This window comes from Homalodisca vitripennis, chromosome 1, assembly GCF_021130785.1.
Source record: "Homalodisca vitripennis isolate AUS2020 chromosome 1, UT_GWSS_2.1, whole genome shotgun sequence".
Lineage (NCBI taxonomy): Eukaryota > Metazoa > Arthropoda > Insecta > Hemiptera > Cicadellidae > Homalodisca > Homalodisca vitripennis.
Genome location: NC_060207.1, coordinates 111,312,149 through 111,339,781, shown reverse-complemented (window position 1 = coordinate 111,339,781; position 27,633 = coordinate 111,312,149). Strand labels below are relative to the sequence as shown.

The following is a 27,633-nucleotide window of genomic DNA, read 5'->3' as shown; positions in this document are numbered from 1 at the left end:
TTAGAGCTCTAATTGTCCTTTTTTGTAGAACCAGTACCCTTTGGAGATTTGAGATTGTCGTGCCTCCCCAGGCTATCAGGCCGTATCTCAAGTGAGATTCAAACAACGAGTAGTATGCTGTCATAGCTACATCAGTGTTGCTGATTTGTGCAATTCTCCTTATTGCGTAAAGACTGCTATTTAGTTTTTGACAGAGCTGGTTGATGTGTGGTTCCCAAGATAAATTTCGGTCCAAGGTGAGTCCTAAATATTTTCCGAATTCTATTGTAGTTACTTCTGGGAGACCATGATAGTTATTTTGAGTAGCTGTAAAAATTAGTTGTTGGGTTTTTGATTCATTTAAAACCAAATCATTTAGGTTGCAATATTGTTTAGCCATATTAAAAGCTACAAAGGAGTCAATGTCTAGTTGATCTTTGTTTTTGTTTGCTACAATAAGGGCTGTATCAACGGCGTACATTACCATTTCACAATGGTTTTGAAGGTATTCTGGAAAGTCGCTAGTCAGAAGGATATACAAGACGGGTCCAAGAACAGAGCCTTGCGGCACTCCTCTGCTTACTGGTAGTGGTTCAGATTTTACTTTTTTGACCGTGTTGTGTGTAGTGTAAGTAATTTCCACAATCTGTGTCCTATTGCTGAGGTAGCTCTTGAACCAGTCTATTTCTTTGTCAATGATTCCCAGAGTTTGCAGTTTTTTTGTAATGAGCTTGTGGTCTAGACAATCGAAGGCCTTGGTAAAGTCCAAAAGTATAATTTAAGAACCTAGAGTAAATATTATATACTTTACACACACACACACACACGCACATATATATATATATATATATATATATATATATATATATATATATATATATATATATATATATATATATTAATATCAACATTAATTTTGCCAAGGCCTTAAAAATTGGATTTTTGGGTTAATTTTTGTTTCAAATTTATTTATTTTTTATTCTCCAGTACTTTACATTAAAACTTTGGACAATTAAGGTTTTTGTTAAGCTATCTTATTTTTTAAGTAATGTTGAACTATCCTTAAATACTAATGCTATAATAGTTACATTTAAGATGGAATATGTGAATTAACAAAATAAAGACTAAACAGTATTGAATACTTTTTACCTGTGAAGTGAGTGTGATTAATGTCTGTATCCTAGAATCCTGGATATGCTGGACGTAAAGAATTACCAGAGAACTTGAAGATACAGTTCCGCACGGTGGCTATGATGGTGCCGGATCGACAAATCATCATCCGAGTGAAGCTGGCCAGCTGTGGGTTCTTAGAGAACATAACTCTGGCCCGTAAATTCTACACGCTCTACAAGTTGTGTGAGGAACAGCTTACTAAACAGGTGAAAGAAGCTGCATTTTTTCTTATATCGAGTTCTATTATATTCTAAAAACACATTTGAGAGGTTTATTATTTTGCAGCACACTATTTTAAGTCATTTTAAAGTCAACGACTATGAGTTTATTATTCACCAGGTGCTTATTAATGTAGGAGATCTAGAGAAGTCTTACATTAGATGCACATTAGCATCAATTGTTTACTTTTCCATCACTAGAAGAAAAAAATAGACTGATAGAATTAATACACACACACACACACACACACATGCGTAAAAGCACCTCCTGAATCTCCTTTCTAGTCAAAATGATGTCTTCTCTAGGAACCAAGTAGCTAATTCCTGATGTGTCTTCAGAGACTAAGACAAATCATTTCCTAAAGATCATTCTCCAGTTAGTCCTACTTTCAACAGACTTCTAAAATTTGTCATGGAATGATGGGATCCTTGAGCACCTCCAACTCCAAGACTCCAAACTTCTGGTTTGTCTGTTCACAGTTTCTACTGTAAAATACATGAATAAGAGTAGTTTGAATAAATCTTATAAATTTGAAAAATGAGCCAGTGATTTAAAATTAAATATGAGCTTGTTACCAAAGGCTAGGAGAAATACTCTAACGGTAAGAAAGATCTGGAAAGTAAAATAACAAATCTTGAATGTGTTTGAATAAATTATTTAATTAATTGCTTAACTACTTAATAACAATAATAACAATTAAAGTTACATTAGTTTTAATCTAAAAAAGTTTTTGAAAATCGTTAAAAGATATAATCTATAGTAAAAATTCTGATATTAATTACTACTTAACCTTGTTTTCCAAGAGTAGTATTATCTTTCATCTCTTGCAATCTGTTAAATGCAAATATATCATATATTGTTTACATAGAAATTTAATATTTATTGATACAATAGTATGGTTGCACATACAATTTTAAGAACAGACTTTAAATTATCTGTTCTGCATTTAAATAGCTGAGAGCCAATTTGCATATAAGCACAAAACCTGGTTTGTCTTAAAAGTGATAGAGCAATTTCTTCTAAGAAAGATATCAGCAATGGTAGGGTTTGGTCAAGGTCAAAATGGGAGGGTATCAAAAGGGTCAAAATATGAAACAATAGTTTTTGTCTGGGATTATGTTTTTTATCTTAGCGTACTTACAACCAACCATTAGACATGTGAATTATTGTTAAATCACCATCAAACTAACTGTATGCAGATCCTGAAAGAAGCAACTTTCAGACTCTTTATAGTTGTCTGATGGTGATATAACTATTCTTTACATGTGCCTGAGGGTTGTTTTTAAATGTGTTATTCTAAGAAAAATACAATTTGAGAAAAAAAATTGTTATTTTATATGTTTAACTCTATTGATACCTCCCCATTTAGACCGCCACCAAAACTAGCACAGCTGGCAGTCAATTTATTTGTTAGGGGATATTCCTGTAACAATTTATAAAAAACTAGGTTTGTGCTTATACAATGCCGTTAGTTGAAGAAAGTAATTTACCACAATACTATAGTCCTAGCAGTCATCATTCGAGTCCTTAAATATTTGAAGTCTAATTGTTAATGCATTAGATTAGATATAGCACTATTTGTATAAGAAAAACATTTATAGGTGAGAGCTACTGCTATGGTAACTACAGCAGTGTTGTGCTGTGATAATGGCTGCGATGGTGACTAAAATGGTGTTGAGGTTACACCATTGTCTGTAGTAGTAGTTAAGGTGTTGTTGTGACTGGCCGATAAGTCCACATCCTTGAGCTGTACTGCTACTATCAGATAGGAAAGAGCTGCTGCAGTGGCCTGATCATAGAAACATATATCAGTTATTCTTTTATATTATATAACATTGATATGTAAACATGCTGTTCCTCAAGTACATAACTTTTAACTCTGAGGAATGTATTACAACTAGTATTACAGAGAAAAACTCTAGTGCACAAGAGGACTACTGGAGTATGACCAGGCAAGGAAGTTGACGATTCTTGATGATCTCCTTCCGCGGTAGCATGAGCTATGGGTGCTGGAACTGCGTCGGTACGTGCTTGTCATAAGTAAGTTTATACTAGTTTGTGGGAAAAGAGTTCAACAAAAGGTTTTGGAAGAAAGGAAGAAATCAAAATATTTTGCTACTATCACATACTCTACCCCTGATGCCTGATACACTGAGCAAACAACATTGATCTTGAGGTATCTGTTACATTGTGAATCAGAATTTAAAATTTGCGAGCATTTCTTAATTTTGTTGAGTTTAACAACAACAAAAAATGGAATGGATGTGGCTAACCTGATCATTGATAAAGTCAGCAAACATTCAATTCCGTTGAAGGGTTGCAGTGGACAGGGATATGATAATAGGTCAAATATGTCTGGAGGCTATACTCTTAAGCCATCTTAATTGAACATAACGATTTGGCCTTTTATAACAACTGTGCTGCACATAGTCTGTTGTGTGAAGTTAATGCTGCTGAATGCTGCGAGGAAGTGGTAACATTTTTTGGGTTGTTGCAAAAGACACAACTTTTTTCTAGAAGCCCTCAAAGATGGGAATACTTAGAAAAACATATAGGATATTCCCTGCATTGTATTTCCCAAACAGGATGGTCAGCCTTTTGTGAAACATTTGCTACTCATTATTCATGCTCTGAATGACTGTAAGAAGCTTAATTTAACAGCAGAGTGCAAGACAGATTTGAAAGATCTAAGAACATTTGAGTGCATCATGATGTAAACAATAGGGCTTAAAGTGCTTGTTGCAATTGATAACAAAAATAAAGTGTTACAAGGTTAACCAGCAACATTTGACATAGAGCCAAAGAACATCAGTGGCCTAATGGAGGAACTAAAATTCTGTGAGATAAATGGAGAGGTAATCTCTACACTGAGGCTACGCTAGTGGCAACAAACATGGCTGAAAGGGCAAAATGTGAAACGGATTTCAAGCAGAAAAAACTAAAGAAAAAAACTTTGCTATGACCAAACCAGAGATGCTTCATTAACAAGATGTGTACCAGAACACCCAATAAAACATGAAGAGGAAAATTACAGAATCAATGTTTTCTATAAGCTTTTTGACTCAGTTCTCAGTTTCTTAGAGAATCTTAGTCAAAGATTTGAATTATTCAGAAAAAAATCAGTAACCTCTTTCAATGTCTTTGGAGTTTCTCTCCATCTGTAACCTAAATCTCACTTATTACAAGATAAATATATTGGTTGATTGATGTATTTGAATACAATTTATAGTGTCGGATTTAAAACATTGCATTTTATGTGAATATAAATCAGGTAACTGAATAGTTGGATTAGAAAGTATTAGGTTCCAAAGTGTTGATTAAGCCCTTCAATTGTGTAAGATTAATAATCTTATCTCACCAACAATTTCTATTTGTAGGAACTGTCTTCTGAACGATGAAATACACTTGATGGAAAGAAAATATGTTACCATAGTTTTAAATATAAGAAGGATTATTGAGAATAAAGAGCAGACAACCCAATGAAAAATAATGAAATTAAGTTTTTTTTACATTATACAAGTATAGGCTAAACAAGAAAGTGAGGTCACAAATGTTTCCCTATTTTCTAATCCCCTTTTGTAGTAACCTGTTTAACCTCCATCAAACAGCCATTGTAATGAACAAATAGGTAGGAAACATAATTCTATCAACCGATCCTTCAAATAAAAATACCCATTATCAAATAAATACTTCTGATGGCCTTCCACATCAAATAATAACCACAGACGAAGAATGATGTATTGAACATAAAAAAATAGAAAGAATATTCTCATACTCTACTGACCTTAGTGATGAAGGCACGATTCAGATTGAAAACACCAGCAGCAGTAAAGCAGACAGGATTGTTGAACATGGTCAATGAGAACTCTTCTACCTGTTTAAATATATATTTATTAGTAATTCATCATTAAAAAATAATGTTTTTAAAGGCTGAAATATGAGTTGTTTCAAAAATATATTGGGTTTTTTTGTTTTAGAGTGTTAAAGCATTTTTTTTGTTCTTATGCAGAATTTCTGATTATATTCCTTAAGAACCTTTTACTTAGTCACCTACAATGAGAATTAATTAAAACCACTTCATAAATCATCATTGTACCTTTAAAACATTTTAACAGAATTTTACATCTGTTTTTGCATTACTCTATATTTAGTTTAGAATATTGATTTGTAATGCTCGTCTTCCCTTCTAATCAAATTGTTAATAAAGTGTCAGTGTTGAAAAAACTCAGCATCTGTAACAAAACTAGACAGTCTAGAATCTGCTTCAGAAGTCGAGTTCTTCAAGTGATTTTGATTCTTTTCAACACGCTTTGATTCTCTTTCTCTAGATATGTTAGATGTCATCGTGCATAGTGGAATGCTCAAAGCTATGCCCATATTTGGAAATAATGTCAACTGTTTTTCACTAATGAGTTTCAGATATTCCACAACTGGATTCCTTGGAGTCTTGTTAATCTTGTTATCATGAGGTTCTTTTTCTTCATCAATTTTACTTTCTACAAAGCCTTTAAATACACTCTTGTACACACTCTTCTCCAAAGTTACCACCCATACCAGTTCGATACTTTGCCAAAACAGAAGCTTTTTCCCTGATTTCTTCATAGAACATCACGAAAAATTGTTTAAAAATGCACATTCTTTATTAAGACTGAAATTCACTTCGGACTTTTTATGAAATTACAAATAAAGCCTGTCAATTAAAACACTAAATGTACTAATCTGTAAGTCTTCTTTGCCATTAAAGTGGAGTTCATCTTTCTTATCTTCACCAGGGAGTGCTTTCATTTTCAGGCGTCTTTTTATTTCAATGTCATCAAGAATATAAGTTTCAGTTTTATACAACTCTTTTATTGTAGGAATTAAAGTGGTCTCTCAGACTTAATATGTATTTCTTTAGAGATTTGTTTATATTGCAAGTCACATTCAAGTCTGTATCAGTGTTTGGCAATGTTTTGCTACTCTGGTCAAAATGCCCCAAAATATCACAGGGTTAGTACAATAGATTAAAATTTTGTGTACCAATTTCATTAGCTTCAGCTCGGTTCACATTTGTTACCCTTGTATAGTCTGATATTTTTTTACTGCATCGTAGTAGCTCCAGTAGATGACTATAAGAGCCTTTACAGCATGCTATTTCACAGCCCATCTTGTAACGTTCATTTGTTTTGGAAGGGGTTTCTTTTTGCAATTGCAATTTTTGACAATGTTATCTAACACTGCCCATCCTTAAGTAGATGCACTCATGAAAACATAAAATTCTTGGATGAACATGAATAGTTTTGTTACTGCCAAACAACAGTCAGCCACAAGTTACTAGATTCAGTGAATTAGTGCAGAATGGGACGAACTCAGCTAAATTATTATGTTCTTTCATTAGCACTTGTAAACTTTTGTATGTAAACCTAATTTTAAACCAACATATTGAAAGCATTATAATGTGACTGGCTTCTCATATCTTACATTGGAATTCTTAACTCTGACAGAATATATACCTATATAATACAATAATAAACCTTTGAACACTTTTGATATATTTTTTTTATTTCGTACAATGTACATTTCAAATTCTAAGAATTCATCTTCAGGTACATGTTCAGGTTCATTCTCAGGTCTTTTTGAGGCTAAATCTCTAATCTGACAGGATATTTAAAACAACTTCCGCCATGTGTGCACCAGTGTAATTTTTAATGAAAGCTATAACTCTTTTTACAGACATACCATTACTTAAAATATACCATAGGACTCTTTCAACTGGTCTGAGTGAATGATGTCTGAATCATCACTGAGGAAATAGTACTTAACTTTTCTTTAATTCATCCACAATAACAGAAACCACGGATATCACATCACATTCATAGAACTTTCTGCATCCTCTTATACCTTGACAAGCGTTAATACTTATTTTTCATATGTATGCTGGCTATTTTAATTAGATTGTATTGTTTGTATACAAACATAATATATTAAATTTACAGTAGTGGTAGTTTATTAATTTTAGAAAATAAAAATTGTTCTAAAATATGTTTTTGTGCAATACGCTGCGGTCCCCTTTTGCTTGCGGTCTAAGCCACAGCCTAGTTGGCCTAATGGTAAATCCGGCACTGTGTCCCAACAACCAACAATCATTCTCCACTGTAATCATGTATCTACGAGGGTAATTTGGAAAGTAAGGTCCGAGACAAACAGTAAGCAAGTAGCGAAATGCGCATGCACCCTGACTCTCGGCATGCATTGCGCGCAGAACGACGCCATTTGCAGTGAAATCGTTGTAGTCTGCTGTTGTCTGTACCTTTTTAAAATGTTTAAAACTATTGAACGTCCCGCTGACTGTGAAATACGGTCTGTGATAGGGTTTTTGACAGCAAGGAACGTTTCAGCAGCGGATATTCATCAACAGATAAGTAAAGTGTACGGTCCAAATGCAATGAATGACAGCAAAATAGCGGAAGTGGGTGAGAGCTTTTAAAGATGGACGGGAAAATGTCCATGACGAACCACGATCTGGTTGGCCGTCAGTGATCAACGAAGATTTGGTGAAAGCCGTTGATGAAAAAATTCGTGAAGATCGGCGATTCACTGTTTCTTCATTAGCAATAGAATTTCCAAACGTGAGTAGAACCACATTGTTTAAAATTGTTTCTGAAATTTTGGATTTTCGTAAATTGTGCTCACGTTGGGTTCCCATGCTGCTTACTGAGGAACACAAAAAAAGAAGAATGGGTATTGCTCTTGAATTTTTGATCCAATATCATCAGGAAGGTGATAACCTTTTAGACCACATTGTGACGGGTGACGAGACTTGAGTTTCCCACATAACCCCAGAAACGAAACGCCAGTTGATGGAGTGGCGTCACTCGACATCACCGGTTAAAGTGAAAGCAAAACATTGTCCACACGCAAGGTTATGGCGACAGTGTTTTGGGATAGACGTGGGATACTGCTAGTCGAGTTCATGGAGCGAGGAACAACAATAAATGCGGCCACTTATTGCAACACTCTGACTAACCTTAGACTAGCAATACAGAACAAGCGACGTGGCCTATTGACAGCTGGAGTTTCGTTGCTGCATGACAATGCCAGACCCCACTCTGCCAACCAAACCCAAAATCTCATCAAATCGTTTGGTTGGAACAGCTAGAACACCCGCCATACAGCCCAGACTTGGCGCCGAGCGGCTTCCACTTGTTTCGCTACCTAAAAGAGTTCCTAGGCGGGAAGCCTTCAACACTGATGACGAGGTGAAATAAGCAGTACAAGACTGGTTATAGTCGCAGGCGGCTGACTTAGATCGTTGTGACAAGTGTTTAAACAAAAGTGGAAATTATGTAGAAAAATAGTGATTGATGTCAGGAATCAAATAAAACAAGTTTTTAAAAAAAATCTTTTGTGGTTTTTTAAAATATAAAAACGGACCTTACTTTCCGAATTACCCTTGCATAGTTACCATTTGAGAGTGTTATACCACTTCAGTAGATGTTATATGTTATTTATTTGTGTGTTCTACTTGAGCTAACTTAATATGTTCACTGCATTTTCTGTTTACAAGTTTGTTATTGATGATAGATGATTTTAAGAGATAATAGGATTTCGACCATTTACCATTGTTTTATGTTACAAAAAGCATAACGCAATGTATTGAAAATTTCAATATACCTTCTTCTTCAGGTATCAAAAACACTCATATACAAAACTAAAACATATGACAATGTATTCCTACTCAAAATTGCAAATGATACCTGACTGGCTAGGTGCACAAACAATATGTCATACATGTGTCAGTGAAGGTGGACACTGACAAGGAAATCAATATCACCATTTCCTGTGGAATCACTATGGATCATATGAAACCAAGTGAATATGAAGGCAATTGTTGTGAGGGGGAGGGGTAAAGACCAGCCATCTCAGACCATATGTTCGTTCTGCTCCTGGACTTCAATGCCATGGTGTGTGTATGAATTTTATTGGTTGAGTTTTCTTTGATTAGCTGTCTAGAAATATAACTTTTATTCCAGTCAAACAATAAATTCAAGTATGCAAAATGCACCAGAGTAAGGATGTAAATGGTTTTCTTTACATAATTAAATGCGGCATGAGTAATTAGTTGCTCATGATGAACTGAACATGTTTATTGGCTGAATTGATGGTATATTTTGCTCTATGGTATTCATTACAGTTTTGTTTTGAAGTAATTTAAGTAGGTTTTATGTATAAAATAAAGCATGAAATTGCAACAGCTTTTTAATATTCCATTGAAAAACATTGCACTCTCAGTAAAGTTTTAATGCTTGTAAATGGTAAAAAATACATAAAATAATTGTTTTATTCCTCAAACTGTTCAGACATATAGCGGTATCCATAATGAAATTTCAAAGTTAACTTCCATGTTGGAAAACGGTAACCGAATGTTAATTATAATTTAATTTAATAATTTACTAATTTAAATAAGCATATTTTAAGTTAAAGTTCCTAATTATAAGTTTGCTGTAAAATAGATTCCAATGGTAACCTTGAGTTTATCTTCCTGTACACACACACACACACACACACACACACGCACACACACACACGCACACACACACACGCACACACACACACACACACACACACACACACACACACACAATATACATACATATTTATATATAAACACTCACATCGTCCATGAGCTCAATCGGAGACTGGAGGTTCAGCATGCGATGAGCGATAAGCACTGTCTCCTTAGCCTAGACAAGCAGAACAGGATCACTAAATAGCTTGTTCTATTTGTAAACCTCATATTATCAATTACAAAGTGATAACACATGTTTTGATATATTGCAAATTTTTGTTCAGATCACAAGCAATCACTGGTGGTGTATCTGCTTAGTCAAGTAGACACCCCACATACCACATCTGTTTAACAAATGACAGTAAAACAATAATTGTTTTCTTACTTACGATATTAATGGTTTTCAAAAAATAAGCAGAAATCTGTTTTACGTAATTTTTTCAAGTTATTTTAGTGACACTTTAACCATAGACCTGCATAACTCAACGTACTGAGTTCGAATCAAAATTATTATTTTTTATGAATAAAAATTATATTCATAAAATCATAATTTACCTTAATTTGACCTCCGACATTAAAATTCTTATACTGTTATTAAATATTCTGCAAAGCCTATTTTAGCTCCCAGGAGGGGGGTGGTTGTTTTGAGAAAGGTTTGTTTTAAAACATAGGTTGCGTGATACACAATCTTATAGGTGGTGTTGCACTAAACGCTTTTTCACAAAATAAAACACTATTTAAATTGGGTAATAAAAGAGGGAGTGTTTACATTAAGTGCTTTTTGTTAATATGAAGGCAACAAGATATGTTTTAAACGTATTACTAAGGAAATATGAGACAAGACCCTTTTGATTTTTGTTTCACATTTTTAAATACTCAAAAAGCAGTATGTTGTCCTTTGAAACAAAAAAACACTATTTTATTTTTCAACATGGCTTAATGTTTTTGCTGTAATTTTCCACTCTTATGTAGGTAACAATAGCAGATCCTTTCTTAATGCCATTACATATTTTGACTCCTGAGATACCTCTTTCAATGTATTAGCTTATCACTGATCAGTATAATTTATACTTCGCTCCTTGGTTACTGTAAAATTAATCTTATGGTTGATTTATTAGCGGTTACTAAGAGTTGTGTTGAGTCATTGTTGGTTTACTTTCTGTTAGTTTCTCTATGAGAATCTTGTTTATTTTTGAACAGCTTTTAATTCATCATTTTACATGCTTTTTGTGTGCTTTTATTGTGAACAATAGTATATATTTGAAATACCGTACAAGAATGAAGAAGCATTCAAAATTTTAATGGTATTAGGTGAATGAAGAATCTTGGAGCATTGGAAAAAAGTTTTACTATCACTGGTACATAAATACAAATTCTCCAATATTTATTTCTTTATTGCAAGGCCTTTCGGAATGAATGATTCCATCATCAGGCACTTCACAAAATCTTGAAATTACATAACAGGGTTTGTGGGGTATAAAATATCTCCAAAATAGAGTTGATTTGAGGCTCCTTCTTCACTTAACTGTTAACTTATAAGATCTCGTGAATGTGTTTTAGAGCTGTGTTCAATGCATCTTTATATTAATATTTCTATAACTTCTGGGGTGCTATACTGTCAGCACATGAAAGAAAAGCTTTGTGTGGATATTGTGTAACAATATAAATTCAGTAAATTATACTCCTAATTCAACATGTTAGAATGAACTAATTTAAACTTTCTCAAATATTTTAATGTTACTGTCTTGCAATCAAATTTTCAGGAATTTTGGAACTAAAGCTTTGAACTGGACATATTCCTCAGTATTATCTACTATTATTTAGCCAAAAGTAGGTAGTAAATTATTGTCGGCTATGAAAAAAACCTATTTTAAATTACACATTTTTAACAGACCTATCAACCATTAAGTGAAATAGATTTATATTCATAAATTGTTAGCAGAAACTCTATGCTGTGAGAAGAATGAGTACTATGATTGCTAATAGAAAGGAACAAGCTATAAGGTGGAAGTTTAATATTTATCTCAACATTCTGTAGGGAGAATCATGCTGTCTAAGCTCCCACCCTTAAACACCTCTGATTATAATATTTTTATGTTATATCAATTTTATGAGTTGTGGAATTTTTCAGTGCAGTACTCTTGGCAGCCTGATCCACCACCTGATTTTTACATCACTATTATCAACCAAATAATACAATTATTGTAACTGTATAAAATGTGGCTGTTCAATATGTGATAATGTACTTATCACATATTGATTCAATTTATTCATAGTTGACATGTAATTTGTTAATGGAGTTTCATGGCAATAACACTAGAACAATAACAGTTTGACACTGTTTTTATGTGGGTCCAGGCCATCATATTGATTGAATTAGTAGTAGTATTTATTCCCTATAAATTTCCAAATTGTATAATTTATTAAGATATAATGAACATTATTATTGGTCTAGGTATTGAAAAATGGTTAATATTATGTTTAAAGTAAATAACTTTGTCCTTAGAGTTATTTATAATCTATGTTCAAAATACGAACAAACAATACTTCAAACTACCTATGGTCCTAGTTGATTCTGATTTTCAACTTTCTACAGAGCTCTATAAAACATAAAGTACACTGAAAAGTAATTCACATATTCTTCTAAAACACAAACAAAAACAAATAACAATATTGGGCATAAAATACATCTATCAAAATCATATAAAAGGTATATTAAAAAAGTATCTTGTTTGTATCATATCCCCGCTGATAAGCAACAGAGAACAATTAAACTTAGCAGAGTTGAATTTTATACTCCACCTCACTTATTTTCAATTACAGTTCATTTCATTTTGATCTATGATTTTGGTTTAAAACATGTTCAGCAAAGTTTATCCCAAAATTGCTTTTAAGACGTTATAAAGAGCTTCTGTTTCAGCTGCTAAGATCTCATCCAGTGTTCTAAAAATGAAACTTTCAGAAAAATCGTCATTACTGCTGACAAAAGATGAATTTATGAGTACAACCTTGAAACTAGGTCATTTGTTTGAAAACCTTCAGATGACCTAAGACCACAAAAAGCATTGAAAAGATATAGCCATAAAGTCTTACTTTGGTTATGGCATGATATTCAGTGAAAAAGCTTGAAAATACATCAGAGTGGGAATTGGGACTCCATTATGATAATACTCCAGCTCATAAATCACTTGTCGAGTAGTTTTTGGCTAAGCATCAAATTACACTAATAGCCGATACTGCTTCATGTGACTTTTTTATCTCCCAAAATAAAATGTCAGCTTGAAGGATGCTGATTTCAGGATGTAGTAAAGATACCAACAAAATGTGATATAGCAGGTGCTAAGAATAAATTGGAAATGCCTTAAGCAGTATAAATGGCACTGAGTAACACATGTGGCATCAGGAGAGAACTTTTTTGAAGGATTATAACTCACAAATCCCCTATGTCAAAACCCCCTCTTTTCATAACACCAGTTCAGATTTCTTTTTTTAATATACTTCATAAAACATGTTAATTGTTAAGGCTAACAATTCTAACCCTTACATATGACAAGCTTTTTCATTCCAAAACTTTAAAATTCTTCTGACATTTTTCATATTCAGAACTTGCATGTTGTGTTCACCTCATCGTCCGAGGTGTAAAGTTAGTGTATTATCTTGTTCTATGGGAGTCTCTTAATAGTTGCTCTGGAGGATTCTCTTGAGTAGATCACCAGTGTAGAGTTACATTAGAGTGCATACATTATATACAAGCTCATAGTATCTACATTAGAAAGGTTAATGTATTTCTTTATGTAGCTCTTATTCAGTTAAAAAGTTCTTAACTGTAATAAACAAGCTTCTCCAGTTGTCAGTTTGTCAAATCATTCAGTTCATGTCAAATGAGACAATCTCCCATAATACTACGATCAAATACAGAATGATTCACAAAGATATGCAGAAACTGTGGAGCTCGATCTACACATAAAAATAATGAAAAAAGTTTATATAAACATGGGTCCGGAAATGCTTTGTTAGCGAGTTACAGCTAGCAAAAGATTTTGTTCGGATTTGAGTGCACTTGAAATGATGTCTTCGTGAAATTCTGACAAGAAAGATTAAGGAGCGTATTCAATTGTTTCTTATGTTTATTGACCTGATTAGTTGAATAAAACAGGTCCCAGAACTGTACGGTAGTGAAATAGTGAAATAGTTTTTGAGAAAACCCATGTCAAATGTAAAGAATTGAATGAAAAAACACATTTTTCATCTTTGGGCAGTAATAACTTTGTTATTTCACCAAGAAACAGATCAAAATTTTACTCTGAACAAAACATTGTAAATAAAATACACAGAAAGCGAATATATGTTTGATTAAATAAACTTTTATTCATAACCGTACAAAACACTTTTTACATAAGACTAACAATAACTGTTAATTATCCATTAAACAAATTAAATTTATGCTAAAAAGTTGTAAATTTCAATTCTTAAATAAAAAATGATTTAATAGAGTAAATTGATTTTAGTAGTGCATTTAGGTGCTGCTGACATTTAAAAACACAGAGTGATGTATTGGGGGAAATTTGTATTTCATAAGTTGGCAATACAATAAGCATCTGTTCAACAATGATATGATTTGAATTGTAGAATTCAACAATTAACAATTGAGTTTCAGTCCGTTTGTGTATTGTTCTCTTCATAGTAATTGAGTTTCATTCCGTGCAAGTATGATTTTGTCCGTAATATTTATTAAATTGTTGGAGTAGTAATGCCACACTTATTTACAAGTGAAGAATACGCCGATATGGTGTATGTGAAGGCAGTGCTACGGCTGTTGTTGAAGAATATAGACAATGTTACCTATGCCGCAGAATTCCAAATGCTAGGACAATTAGTGCCACATTTCTCATGTTACTGGAAACAGGCTCACTTCCTAGCGCAAAGTTCCAGTATGACCACTCTTGCAAACATGATAAACATGATGTTATTGTAGAGGAAAACATTGTTTCTACTGTTGAACATAGTCCAGGTATTAGTATAAGATGTATTTCTTAACGATTCAGGGTTACGTAAAGTAAAATATGGAGAACACTCAATAATAACAAGCTCTATCCCTACCATAAAAAAATACAGCATTTACATCCAGGAGACAATGCCCATCACTTAGAGTAATTAATTTGCTTAAACACTCATTATTGACTCATTACGTACATTTTATCCACTGATGAGTCGATGAGTTGATACCGTTTACTCGTGATGATGTAAACAATTTACGAAACCAACATTAACGGGCAGATATGAACCCTCATTCAACAATTGTATGTAACTTTCAACAGCGTTTTAGCATTAACGTATGGTGTGGTATTTTTCATGATCAGCTGATTAGACCAGCTGGTGCAGATCAGTAAGCTTTGTTTGGCAAATCTCTACTTGCATAAGGATTGTCTTCAATGTATAAGGAGATACAACAATCAATAATTTTAACTTTTTGAAATGATCCTTGCAAGTGTTATATAGCTTTTTTTTCGTATAATTAAAACTCTTCTAAGATTTGTGACCTTTGCTGCTCCTCAGACTTACTGATCGTATCTGAGATATTTTTAAAAAAGTATGCTGATTTGAGTACCTGGTCATTACTTACTTGTTTTATTCGTCTAAACACAAAACACTGTAATTGAGTTTTTTAAGGTTTGGTTTATCTGATGTTTGCTAGAGAGGTATAACACCCAGTATAACACCAAGGTGCTCTATATGATCTATATTGGTAACTTTTGGTATACCATTGTGCTGATTTATAGTTTTAAAGATAATTTGGTGTGTTATATTTTCTTTAAAGACCAGATAATGCAGGTGGAAATATGTTGTCCTATGTTAAAGGCTATGGTAGTTTATGTCTAGTTGCTCTTTGCTTTTATTAGCAACAATCAGAGTTGCCTTAATGTATTATAGAAATCTTCAAGAAATTTAGGAAAATCATTCGTCAGAAGCATGTGAAAAATAGGTCCAAGAACCCCCTACCAAGCCAGGGCCTGTGGTACCGGCTCACTGGTTCTGGGTCAGATTTTATTATCTATTGTCTAATTCTCATTGAAAGTTAATTCAACTAGTTGTCTTTTATTGCTGAAGTAGCTTTTGAAACAGTCAGATTCCTTTCCTCTTATTTGAGAGTCAGTAGTTTTCTGACCATCTAGCTATGAACTAGGCAGTCAGATGCATTGATGAAGTCCAGCAGTATATTTATGCTGTGCAGCTCTATTCCAATTTGCTAATTACTTGTTCAATTAGCTGTATAAGTTTTGTTGATGTGGATATGTTCTTTATGGAGTTATGCTGCCTAGAAGAAGGATATGATGTCCTAACTTTCTCAATCTGTTCAGTGTCACTTGTTCTAAGAGCTGGATACTTAGTACATAGTTGGCTGCTTTGCTAGTTTGTAAAATTTGTTTTTTTGATACACTTTGGCTGGTTTTATAGTTTACTTCTGTATGTAATAAATTAACATGAAGAATATGTCAATTTATTAGACACAGAAGTAAACTATAAACATTCAGCTAGAGCCGTATTGAGCAGAAATTGAATGTAAACAACAAATCTTGGAAATTATTTTGGGGGCTAACACACTGGTTGGATTAGGAAGTATAAAATACCTTCTGAAAATAGAGGCTCAGACACCATCCCCCAGGAAATTGTTGAGATATAAGACCTCATAAATGTGTTCTAGCTTAAAAATTGTTGTATTAGCAATTCAGTTCATTCAAATTCAGATAATAAGGTAGCTCTTTACACTTCAGAACTATCCCAGTTCCAAAACATTGTTTGTTCTTATAGATTAAATTTCACTAAGTTCAACAATTTAACATATCATGTTATTTTATGATTGCAATATAAAATTTGATTGAGAGGATATAAATTTGAAATGAGCTCAATTAACTAATTTTGTCACTTGAATTCTTTTACTCAGAACAAATAAATTTTACTACAGTAATCTTAATCACAATTTTATTTTAATTAGCCTTTTACACAAATTTAGACGTTTAACAAGTATCCTGATTTTTCTTATAAATAACTTTAAAATGTTTAATAAGTTATTATATATGTATAAGTTATTATATATGTATAAGTTATTATATATGTATAAGTTATAATCCTGTAAATTACCTGATGGCACTTTATGTGGATGCACTTCACATAATAGCGCTAAGTGGCTACACGGACGTCTAATCTTGATTAAGGCTTGAAGAGAACTGACTGCCCTGACTCAAGGAATCATTCCTCTCCCCCACTTGCCTACAACTCTGTAAACCTATTAGACATGCCTGCCTGCTTGACTTCAGCATTGACTCACCCACCAGTGTATTCTATTTTTAGGCGTCTTTTGTTTTTATACTTTTTGTCTATTTTGAACCATTTTGTTTATTTAATTTATTATATTTAAAAACTGGTTGTTATTTTGTAATTTACTATAAAATTCAGTATATACATACATCTTTTTTAATTGAGACACTTTCAAACAAGCTGTGAAATAAAGAAATCTAAACAACATAATCTAATAAACATTTTAAAATACTCATCAGGACATTAACAGTTCAAAAATAAAAAGAAATACTAATTAATTCTCTTAATATTTTCTAATGTAGATCCCATTATTATCAAAGAAGATGGTTTAAGTCCGGAATTTCTTACCTTTTCCGAACATCGATAGCCAAGCTCAGCGGTTGCGACGACAATGGCAAATGAAGTAATCACTTGTGACGTATAGACCAAGGTGTGTCCATTGTTATCAGATATAGATATAAGGATGCTGTACATGGTGCAGATAGTGATAAAGAGCCGGCTCAGGATGGAGAGCAGGTTCACCAAGGCGAAGTAGGAGTTGAGGTCAGCAATGAATTGTCGTAAGTCTACGTGAGCTATGAACATGGCTCGGAGGTCCGCCCGTAGCATGCCTAGTGAGGTGTTCTGAGATTTCTTCACGATGACTTGTAGTTGGTTGTTGAGTTCATAGAAGCAGCAGTCCAATTGGTACATCAGCATCAGCTGTTGCATCAATGGAGCCAGTGAGAAACTGTAGGTTATGGCTCTCATTGTGCTTGCTAGGGCATCGTTCATTTCCAATTGCATAGTGATGGTCCGTGCTGTCGTCATGAGTGAGTACATAAAGAACAATGCCACTTCAAAATTCAGGTATTTTGGGGTTTTCACAAGGAGTCTCCTCCCCAATGATGCCAGCCGGGAGGTGACAGTTTTGAAGAACTGTCTGCGGTAGTATGCCTGAATGATGTGAAATATGGTAGACACCATACTCATTATGAAGCTTGCAAACAAAATCTTCTCTTTAAGTGAAGAGGGAGCTCCCTTGTACCAATAGGGGATGGAATGCACCATTGACAATAAGATTAAGGATAGAGTTGTGGCAGTCACATATTTATCAGACTTGTTGTGCTGAGGCAAAATTCCGCTAAGGCGGAATAACCAAGACAGCGGTTTGAACATCTCAACACCACCGAAGTGACTGAACTAAGTAAAGTCTTCATATGACTGGAGTTATATATTCCATTAATTTGTTTATGAACCACTTCACAAATGACAGATGGCTTCTAATGAATTACAATTTGACATCATGTACTCAGTATTTTGTAATAATACAATATCATAATGGAACAATTATAATGTTACATAGTGATAAATAATCAATTTAGCTGTACAAGCTACTATTAATATTAATAATTACAATATAAATTAAAATTATATCTGTCTCATATAGTATTACATAAACTAAATAATTGTATAACTCAAGCAATACTAACAAAATAATATATATTCAATATACAAATATATATTTGTATATGTATAGTTTACAACAAAATAGTTAATTAAATCATTTTATTAAAAAATTATAGTATTTTAAAAGTTTTTCATTCATTTTAGTAATGTACCATTTTTTAATTATTTTTCAACCATGACACACTTTTTATTTTTCTTATTCTTACTTAATTCTATACTATAGTGGTGAAAACAACAACATTAATAATATAAACTTTATTTTTACAAACAATTACTTACGTCAATTTTATTTGTACTTCAGAAAAATTTTACTTTTATTGCCCAGGACTGAATAAAATTTATTGAAGTAAACAAATTGGGTAAAGAAGGTTGTTTGGTTTATGCTTTATTAGAAGTTAGTAGAAGGCAAAAAAACAAATTTGCTTGATGAAATGTATTTGATTATGCATGGTGCTGTGTGGAGGGTTTTTAGAAAGAGAAACGATGGAAGGAGGTAACTATCTATGGTCCCAGTTGATCAGCACCTAAACAATGAGGGCAAAATGATGTAATCATTGTGAGGATAGGGGAGTGGAAGTAAGGTTCAGGTTTGCAGATTTTTTTTATGAATTTCCATTATTTTGATAATAGATCTTGGATTAATTAAACTAATTCTAAGAGTAATTTTTATGTGAGCACCATACCATCCAGGGTTTATTTGTTGGAATAAAACTTGAAAATTAATTTTTGTTTGCATGTTGTAATCATAATATTAATCCAGATTTTGATATCAATTCATAATAACATTAAATATATTAATTTTGAAATAATTACAAGATTTCATGTTAAAGTTTGGTTAAAAAAAAGAGCTGCAGCATAAAGTGAATTTAGTTTGAAGATAAATTTTTCATTAAAAATGCATAATAATGTTTTAAATAAATAATTTTAATTTTATTAGGATATTCTTTAAACTGAGAAAAGAGAACTTCATCAAATACATGAACTTTAATGATGTGATAAGACTTGTTGAAACTCGACTTTCATGGAATATTAACTAGAATTCTGAAGCAATAAAGGTGATGAAAATTAGCCTTAACTATTTCTTTGTGAGGTGTTTATATTTTATGAACATATTTTTAAGATTTTTTTTATTATTAGAAAAAATAGGGATTTTTATTTGGTTTTCACAAAGTAGGCTCTTTAGCCGTGATACTTAAAAATGTTCAAAATGTATTTAATTCGTTCAATTTGCATTAAGAATCAGGGGTGGTCTGACCAGGTAGGCGAGTCAGTGATTGCCGATGGCTCCCATGCCGAGAGGTTTTGGTAGAGCTCCTGAAAGGGCACAGATGCTAAATAAACATGTTTGTACTAGGCTGGGTAATTTTAGCACTTAAGATTCCTCTAAATTACCGATAGTAAATGAAAAGTAATTACATATATTTAGTTACTTATATTTTCTTCTTTCAATTATTTATTTTGCATGTTTTCTTAACACAAAAATTGTAAACCAAAACATATTGAACATTAAATAAATAATAAATAACATTTGTTTGTACAAGCTTGGTAGAGCCCACGGAGAAGACCCTGGGCGGCGAATAAAAGTGGTAATGTTTTATACTACCAAATGATGAAGAATAGTGACAATTAGTAAATAAGTTTTACCTTGGCTTATTTGTTCCTCATCATTTATATTCCTGAATTTAATCAAATAGTAACTTCATGTCTAGAGAAACATACCAGTGATATTTAAAAAAATGATAAGGCCAAATTCAAATAAAGTATGACAAACATATATTATTTTTGTCTTAAAAAATTGTAATTTACTAGTGAGCTCCTGTGCCTTGGCACAGATAGAGGCTTTTGATGGTACTGTTATTTTTCTCATAAATTAATATTATTAAGTCCTCTTATAAGTTAATGAGAGAGAATCAAGATTCAAATTTACTAATTTTATTTTAAAACAATCAAAACTGAGACTGCCTTTGTCTGATGGAGGTTCCACGCCCACTGGTAAGTCAGAAGGCTGGTACCTTTCACAAGTAAAAGAAGAGCCGATGCCAGACTGCCACCCCTGTTCAGAAATGCACAAACATTTAGAATTTGTTAATATTTATTTTAACTTTTTGCAAATAAAGTGGTTTAAACTCGGATTAACTTGTTTGGCTATGTTTGCAATCCTGGGGTTTGATCCCAGGAATGTTTGTATGTATGAATGTATCACTGTGTATAATTGTATGGACAGTTAAGTGAATGGTTTTAGTTTGTTAGATAAATACAGTAAAAAAGTGGTATTAATATTGACTATTGGTTATCTGCCTGATGGTTATCTTTGTAAAAGCGCATACTGTAGAACTGACCATATTAGAGGCGGTTCTCTAATTTTTACACATGCAAATTTTAATGTAAGAAAATGTGACGTAAAGCAATTTTGTTCTGAGTTGGATTTGGAGGTGGCTGCTATCTTTATCGATAATCTGAAATTGATTGTTGTAAATGTTTATCACTCTCCATCAGGTAACCCACATATCTTTCTTGATTCTTTTGAGGAATTACTGCAATTCTTTATAAAATGGTCTAATTACACAACTGTGATTGGGGGTGATTTTAATTGTAATTTTGATGTAACTAAGGGTAGTAATTTTTCTAAGCAATTTCTTAATCTTTTGCGACAGTATAACTTTTATCACCTAAATAGTCAGCCTACCCGAGGAAATAACTGTTTAGACAATATTCTTGTAAATTCCCATAAAAATAATAATCTTAGTTGTAGTATTTTTAATTTTCCGTTTTCAGACCACTGTGGTCTTACACTTAAAATGAATATCAATCCTAATCAATCTAACGTATCGTGTAGTATGCCTCTTTTTAAAATTATCTTGCCAAAACAAAAAATATGCGAGTTAGCAGACAGATTGGGGTGCTATGATTGGAATAATATTATGAGCCCTAATGTTTTTGACGCTCAGAATGTCTGTTCCATAATTTTAAATATATTAACAAATAACATTAACTATCTCTCTAAACCAGTAAAAGTAAATACCAATAATTATAAAAAAAGTAATAACCTTTGGTTCAATAATGAATTAGCTGTCATGAAAAATAGATTAATTTTCTTAGACAGTTTAGTAAAAAATAACATCAGGAATTCCCATGCAATCAAACAGACATACAATGACTTAAAGCACCATTACAGAAAAAGCATTAAAGAAGCCAAAATTAAGTATAACACAAGTGTCATAGAAGGGAGTAGTAACAAGTGTAGAACAGCATGGAATATTATTAAAAGCAATAATAGTGATAGCAATGTAAGTCTTAAAAATTCATTAATATGCCCCGATACTTTTAATAATTGTTTCCTTAATTCGGTTGAGACCATTAAAAACAGCATAGGCTTTCCTCCTACTAGCTCTGAGCAGTTGCTTGCATCCACTGGTATACCTGTCCCGAATGTACAATTCACATGGAATACTATAACACCACTCGATGTAATTGAAGCAACTAAGCGTTTAAAAAACTCTGATTGTAATGATGTATACCTAATGTCTAATAATTTGTTAAAGAAAATCATTTATAACCTATCTATACCGTTATCCTGCTGCTTTAACCTTTGTCTCTCAGAAGGAATATTTCCTAATGAATTAAAAATTTCAAGGATTAGTCCAGTGTTTAAAAAAGGATCAAAGGAAAAACCTGAGAGCTACAGGCCAATTTCAGTTATTCCTGTAATATCCAAAGTATTTGAACTTTTAGTTTTTGATCAGTTAAGTAGTTATTTTGAAAAAAACAATCTTTTAAGTCTTTCTCAGTTTGGTTTTAGAAAAGGTAAGTCCACAGTAGATGCCATAGATAAGCTGGTGCATGAAGTGCTACTAGCGTTTGAAAGTAAGGGTTTTGCTCGGGCTACTCTTTGTGACTTGAGCAAAGCCTTTGACTGTGTGAATCACTCAGAATTATTGTTCAAATTGAAATACTATGGAGTTCTTAATTTGCAGATGGAATTTTTTAGATCATACCTTTTTGAGCGTAAGCAGAAGGTTTTAGTAAATGGCGATTGGTCAAAGGAGGTTTCAGTTAAATATGGTGTCCCTCAGGGATCAGTTTTAGGTCCTTTGCTCTTTTTAATTTCTATTAATGACCTACCAGCTTTTATAAATTGTAAAACAATCCTGTATGCAGACGATACAACATTTGTTAACATCAATTCAAATATCGATACTCTTAATGTCTTGGCACAAAGTGCTTTAGATAGGGCATCGGGTTGGTTTAAGGCAAACAGTTTTCTTTTGAATGAAGAAAAAACCCAAAACATAATTTTTACTTTAAGATCTTTTGATATTAATATTAATACCAATTTTGATCAATTTTCTAATCAAGTAAAGTTTTTGGGAGTACAAATTGATAAAAATCTATCTTGGGGACCTCACATTGATTATATTAGCTCAAAATTGTCTAGGGTTATCTTCTTAATGAAAAGGCTTACTAGCCGTATTGAACAAAATTATATTAGATCCGCGTATTTTTCTTACTTTCAGTCAATTCTTAGGTACGGTTTAATATTTTACGGAAACTGCAGCAGGATAAATGAAATATTAATTTTGCAAAAAAAAGTTATCAGAATCATTTGTGGTGCCAATTTTTTAGAACATTGTAGACCATTATTTATTAAGTCAAAAATTCAAACTATTATTAATTTGTTTGTGTATGACTTGGTTTTGTATACCTTTCGCAACCCTAGTACTATAAAGTATGCCAGTCACAATTATAGTACGAGGAGTAAGGCAAGTAGGCTTACTACAATTAATTTCTGTAGGCTAGATAAATCAGTTAATAGTCACCAGGTTTTATCATTGAAAATTTATAATAAGTTGTCTCAGTTAGTAAATAAATATTCAAGAAATGTTTTTTGTAATAGGCTCTATAGTTGGCTTCTAGCCAATCCTTTTTATTCAATTGAAGAATTTTTTGCTGTACCTTGTATTGGTTTTTAACCAAAAATACTTTATGTAATTTTTTATTTTGTAATAGTTTATGATAATAGTTTATGGTAAATTAGTTTATATACACTAACATTTTGATTAGTAAACTAAGTTTGACTTGGCTACTGGCTGTACTTTGACTTTGTCGATGAATGTAAAAATTTTGTATGGCAATAAAATATTATTATTATTATTATTATTATTATTGCAGTACAAAGTAATATATGCATATTGTCAACACAATAAATATATTCTATCCGTACACTTCATAAATTCAACTTTGGTAAATTGTGTGCTTTGAATTTTGCATGGTAAAAATTACAAAACTTGTCTTTTGTCAATAAGTAAAAAAAATATTTTGTTATCGTATATAAATCTTACTCAGCAAAAAAGACAGTTTAAAATTTGTACAACTGTTTATAGAATTAAGTCTTCTATCCAACAAATTTGGTTTTACAAAATTAATTTTCTCATACAAAGCTAATTTAAGCCATCAGATAAATAGTCAAGTGATTAAGCTTTGTGATGATGTTCATGCTGTAGGGTTGTAATTTAGAAGTCAATGAGATCTTGTTCTCGCTGAAAATATTCTATCTATAGTTTTGTGTGTAACTATCTCTGATTACAACTCTACAATATTCCAAAATATTAATTTGAATTATTACGTTTTGTTGCTTTGTTCATAATAGAATATATTCAATATTTTCACTTTTTCATAAAAAAATGTCTACTTACTCTATGGCCATATAAATTAACTCTTGCCATTTTTTCTTATATTAGTTTTAGCACATAACATGAGAGACAATATTAATGACTGCTTGATATAGGTTCACTATGATTTTGGGTTGAGAAACATTCTGTCAGTGCTGCGCTCTCTTGGTGCATCCAAAAGAGTCAACTCGAAGGATTCTGAGAGCACTATCGTCATGAGAGTTCTGCGAGACATGAATCTCTCAAAACTGATCGGTAAGATGTGACAGCAGTGATCAAACATATAATAGATGTTCATTCTTGATAAAATCTTGTTCAAATGAAACCAGGCTCTATTCCTTAACATGATAATATTATTTAAAATAGTTGTCACCTTCAAAATAGTCCCCACTAGATATTATGCACTTGTGCCAGCGCTTCTTTGAGTCCTCAAAACTTTTCTCAAACTCAAGTTTTGGAATAGCCTTTAGCTCTTTCAGCTCTATCAAGCCTTTTTCGGTCGGGGCAATCCACTGGGATGATTGAGCCTTAGTTCTGACGTCATATCCGTAAACCCATGTTTCCTCACCTCTTATAATACATTTTAGTGATTCTGCATCAACTTCATTTAGTGACTCCTGAGTAGTTTCCATTCACCACTATTTTTGTTCAAATTGAACAATTCTAGAACAAATTTTGCTGCCACACGTTTTATACCTATAACACTAGGTTATCGGTCACAAAACCCTGAAATAAATTGTAATCAACTCTCAAGGTTGGTATAAAAATATTTTTTTATTAGTTATGCCTGAACAACGCTTAACCAGTGAACACCACCTATATCTATTAATGGACATCTATTAATACACACCTAGGAAATATTAATGGAGTGTTTTAAAATCAAACTCAGAGTTCAAAGTCAACTAAAAAAAATTAATATCACTTGGTAAATTCAATATTAAAACACTTTTCTGTCAAATGTTCAATCTTTATATTATGAATAAAATTTGGAACATATTTTCTTATTCAAAAATTTCTTAGGCAAGAATATTAAAAATTCAAATCAAACTAAAATATAATGCTCTCTTTTCAATAAAAAAATAAAATCTGCTCTTCAAATAAAAACTAAATTTAAATCAAATTAAATTAAAGCTTCTTCTCTTTTTAAAATAACATAATCAAATTCAAAATAAATTAATATCAAAGTTCTATTGTGCACCTCTTGCTAAACTGAAACTATGGGATTTTGTCCAGTTACTGTCATGCTCCAGTTAATTTTTAAAATTCAAATGCAGCTTGCTACATAGTGAATACTTATTAATAGGCAAAATTATACAAATTAGTTACAAAGAGTTCAAATCTGAACTGATATAAAGATGAAATTAATCCTTCGTTCAAACAAGAAAAATCAAGTATTGTACATGAAATTTTCTTTCATCTAATGGCCTTCTATTTACTGGATTACTTTAATAAATCTGCGTTCTAGTCTTGCATAACTGTGTGAAATTCCCTATAGCAAACTACTGTCATCAAGTAACATGAGCAGACTCACCAAAGGAGTACATTTCTTGACAATCAAATTCTACAAACCCACAGAACTTAAATATCCCATTACTCTTTGAACACACCTTGTATTATAAGTTACTAATTATGTAGAAGAGAAGTTAGTAAATAGTTAATTTATAATAATATGACTCCTGCTCTAACTTATGGCCTGTTTAATTGTGGTTTGACTGTATTAATAGTTCTAAGACACATATTTTGAATTTTATTAAAACCATTTAAAAGATATAATTTCTCCAATCCTGATCTCTATTTTTCTTTATCCCACCCATTTATTTCATTATAACAAAGAGTAGACCATTAATCTCACTGTTTAAGCAATAAACATAACTTTATTAATTATTATTCAAACACATTATAATTTGTTTCATCAGCAGGACCCATAAGGTCAACCTAGGCCATGGCCTAAGAGCGTAAGCCGAGGAGGGTGCAGATCACAGACAAAAAAAAAAAATGTTGAAATAAATAAAAACGCAATACACATGGAGATGAGGAAGAAAGTTTTAAGTGTGAATGGATTGCTCTCTGCCTGAGCAGAATTATATAAGTTACTTGAATGACAGAGCCTGCAGGTGGGAGGGGGAGGGTAGCTGGTATGAAACAGGCATCAGACAATGACTCACCGGAAATACAGACGACAAGATGAGCCATCAGCTTCCCTTGCCTCACAGATCGTTTTGTACCTTGAAGTATCACTTTTATTGTTTGTGTTGGTGAATTGTTGACATTTTCTGCTAGCTTGTTGTTGATTTAGTTGGATATTACTAATCAACTGAAATGTATTGGACTTCCTGAGTGAATTTGAGATAAGCTGTATTATATGATAATCATTATCATCTCTATTTATGATAATTATTAGTTAACACATTCGCATTAGTTAATATTATAAATAATGCATACAGTAACATTAAATTTAGTTATGTTAATTTCTGTGTCATAAAATAACTGTAGCACGCTAAGTTGAAACTTGTTTTCAGTTACGGTACTAAACTTGTTAAAATAGGCTATACTATCATCTGTACTTGAGGGTGTGTTCTACAGCAGGCCTGACACAGCCTTTCTGTATGATGGCTTGTAACCCCATGATATTTTTGTTGTAATAACTAAATGAAATTCTTTCAGAGACTATTCTTTACCGAACGTTAAACTGTCTAAATAAATGTAACGCTTTCAGTTTTTTAAATGAGCCAACCAAAAAAGTCCATTTTGGGCTGAGTTCAGCTAAAATTAAATCTGAAGAGGTTATAAAGTGCAGTAGAACTTTGATAAACTAGTTATCATTACAAGAGGACAAACTTAAACAGATGACTCTGTTCCATTAATATGTGCAAGTTATAGTGGTGTCTCTACTGATGAACTCTTTTCCTCCACTACCAGTGTAAATGAAGAAGAACAACTTTCACAAGTTTAGAACATAAAACATTTTGCTATGACACCGATCCGGCGAACTGGGTTGTAAATAATGGATTGTGTGATTACATATCCACAAATGAGTTAGTTCAAAATAAAAATGCAAATTTTCAAAGGCAAATAAGTTGTATAGGAACCGTTCTTAGCGTTTTAATGTAAATAGTTTTAACAGACACTAAATTAACAACAGAAAGCTTTTCCACGAGAATTTACTCTGCTAGGTATGACGCTGTTAGAGCTTTACAAGCAGTAGCACACTCAGAAAATAATTAAGGGGATCCCTGGGCCAACCAACTGAAAACTTTTACAAAATTCTGTAGAAAACCC

The 27,633-nt window shown here is 32.4% G+C and overlaps 1 protein-coding gene across 1 annotated transcript in view; it reads left to right on the top strand.

Annotated features, from left to right (window-relative positions):
- LOC124375223 (dynein axonemal heavy chain 5-like) overlaps positions 1-27,633 on the top strand; it is a 153,501-nt gene that overhangs the window by 40,376 nt on the left and 85,492 nt on the right. Inside the window, 2 exon segments of the mRNA XM_046833360.1 lie at positions 1,164-1,358; positions 24,471-24,609. Of these exon segments, the coding sequence (XP_046689316.1) occupies positions 1,164-1,358; positions 24,471-24,609 (334 nt within the window).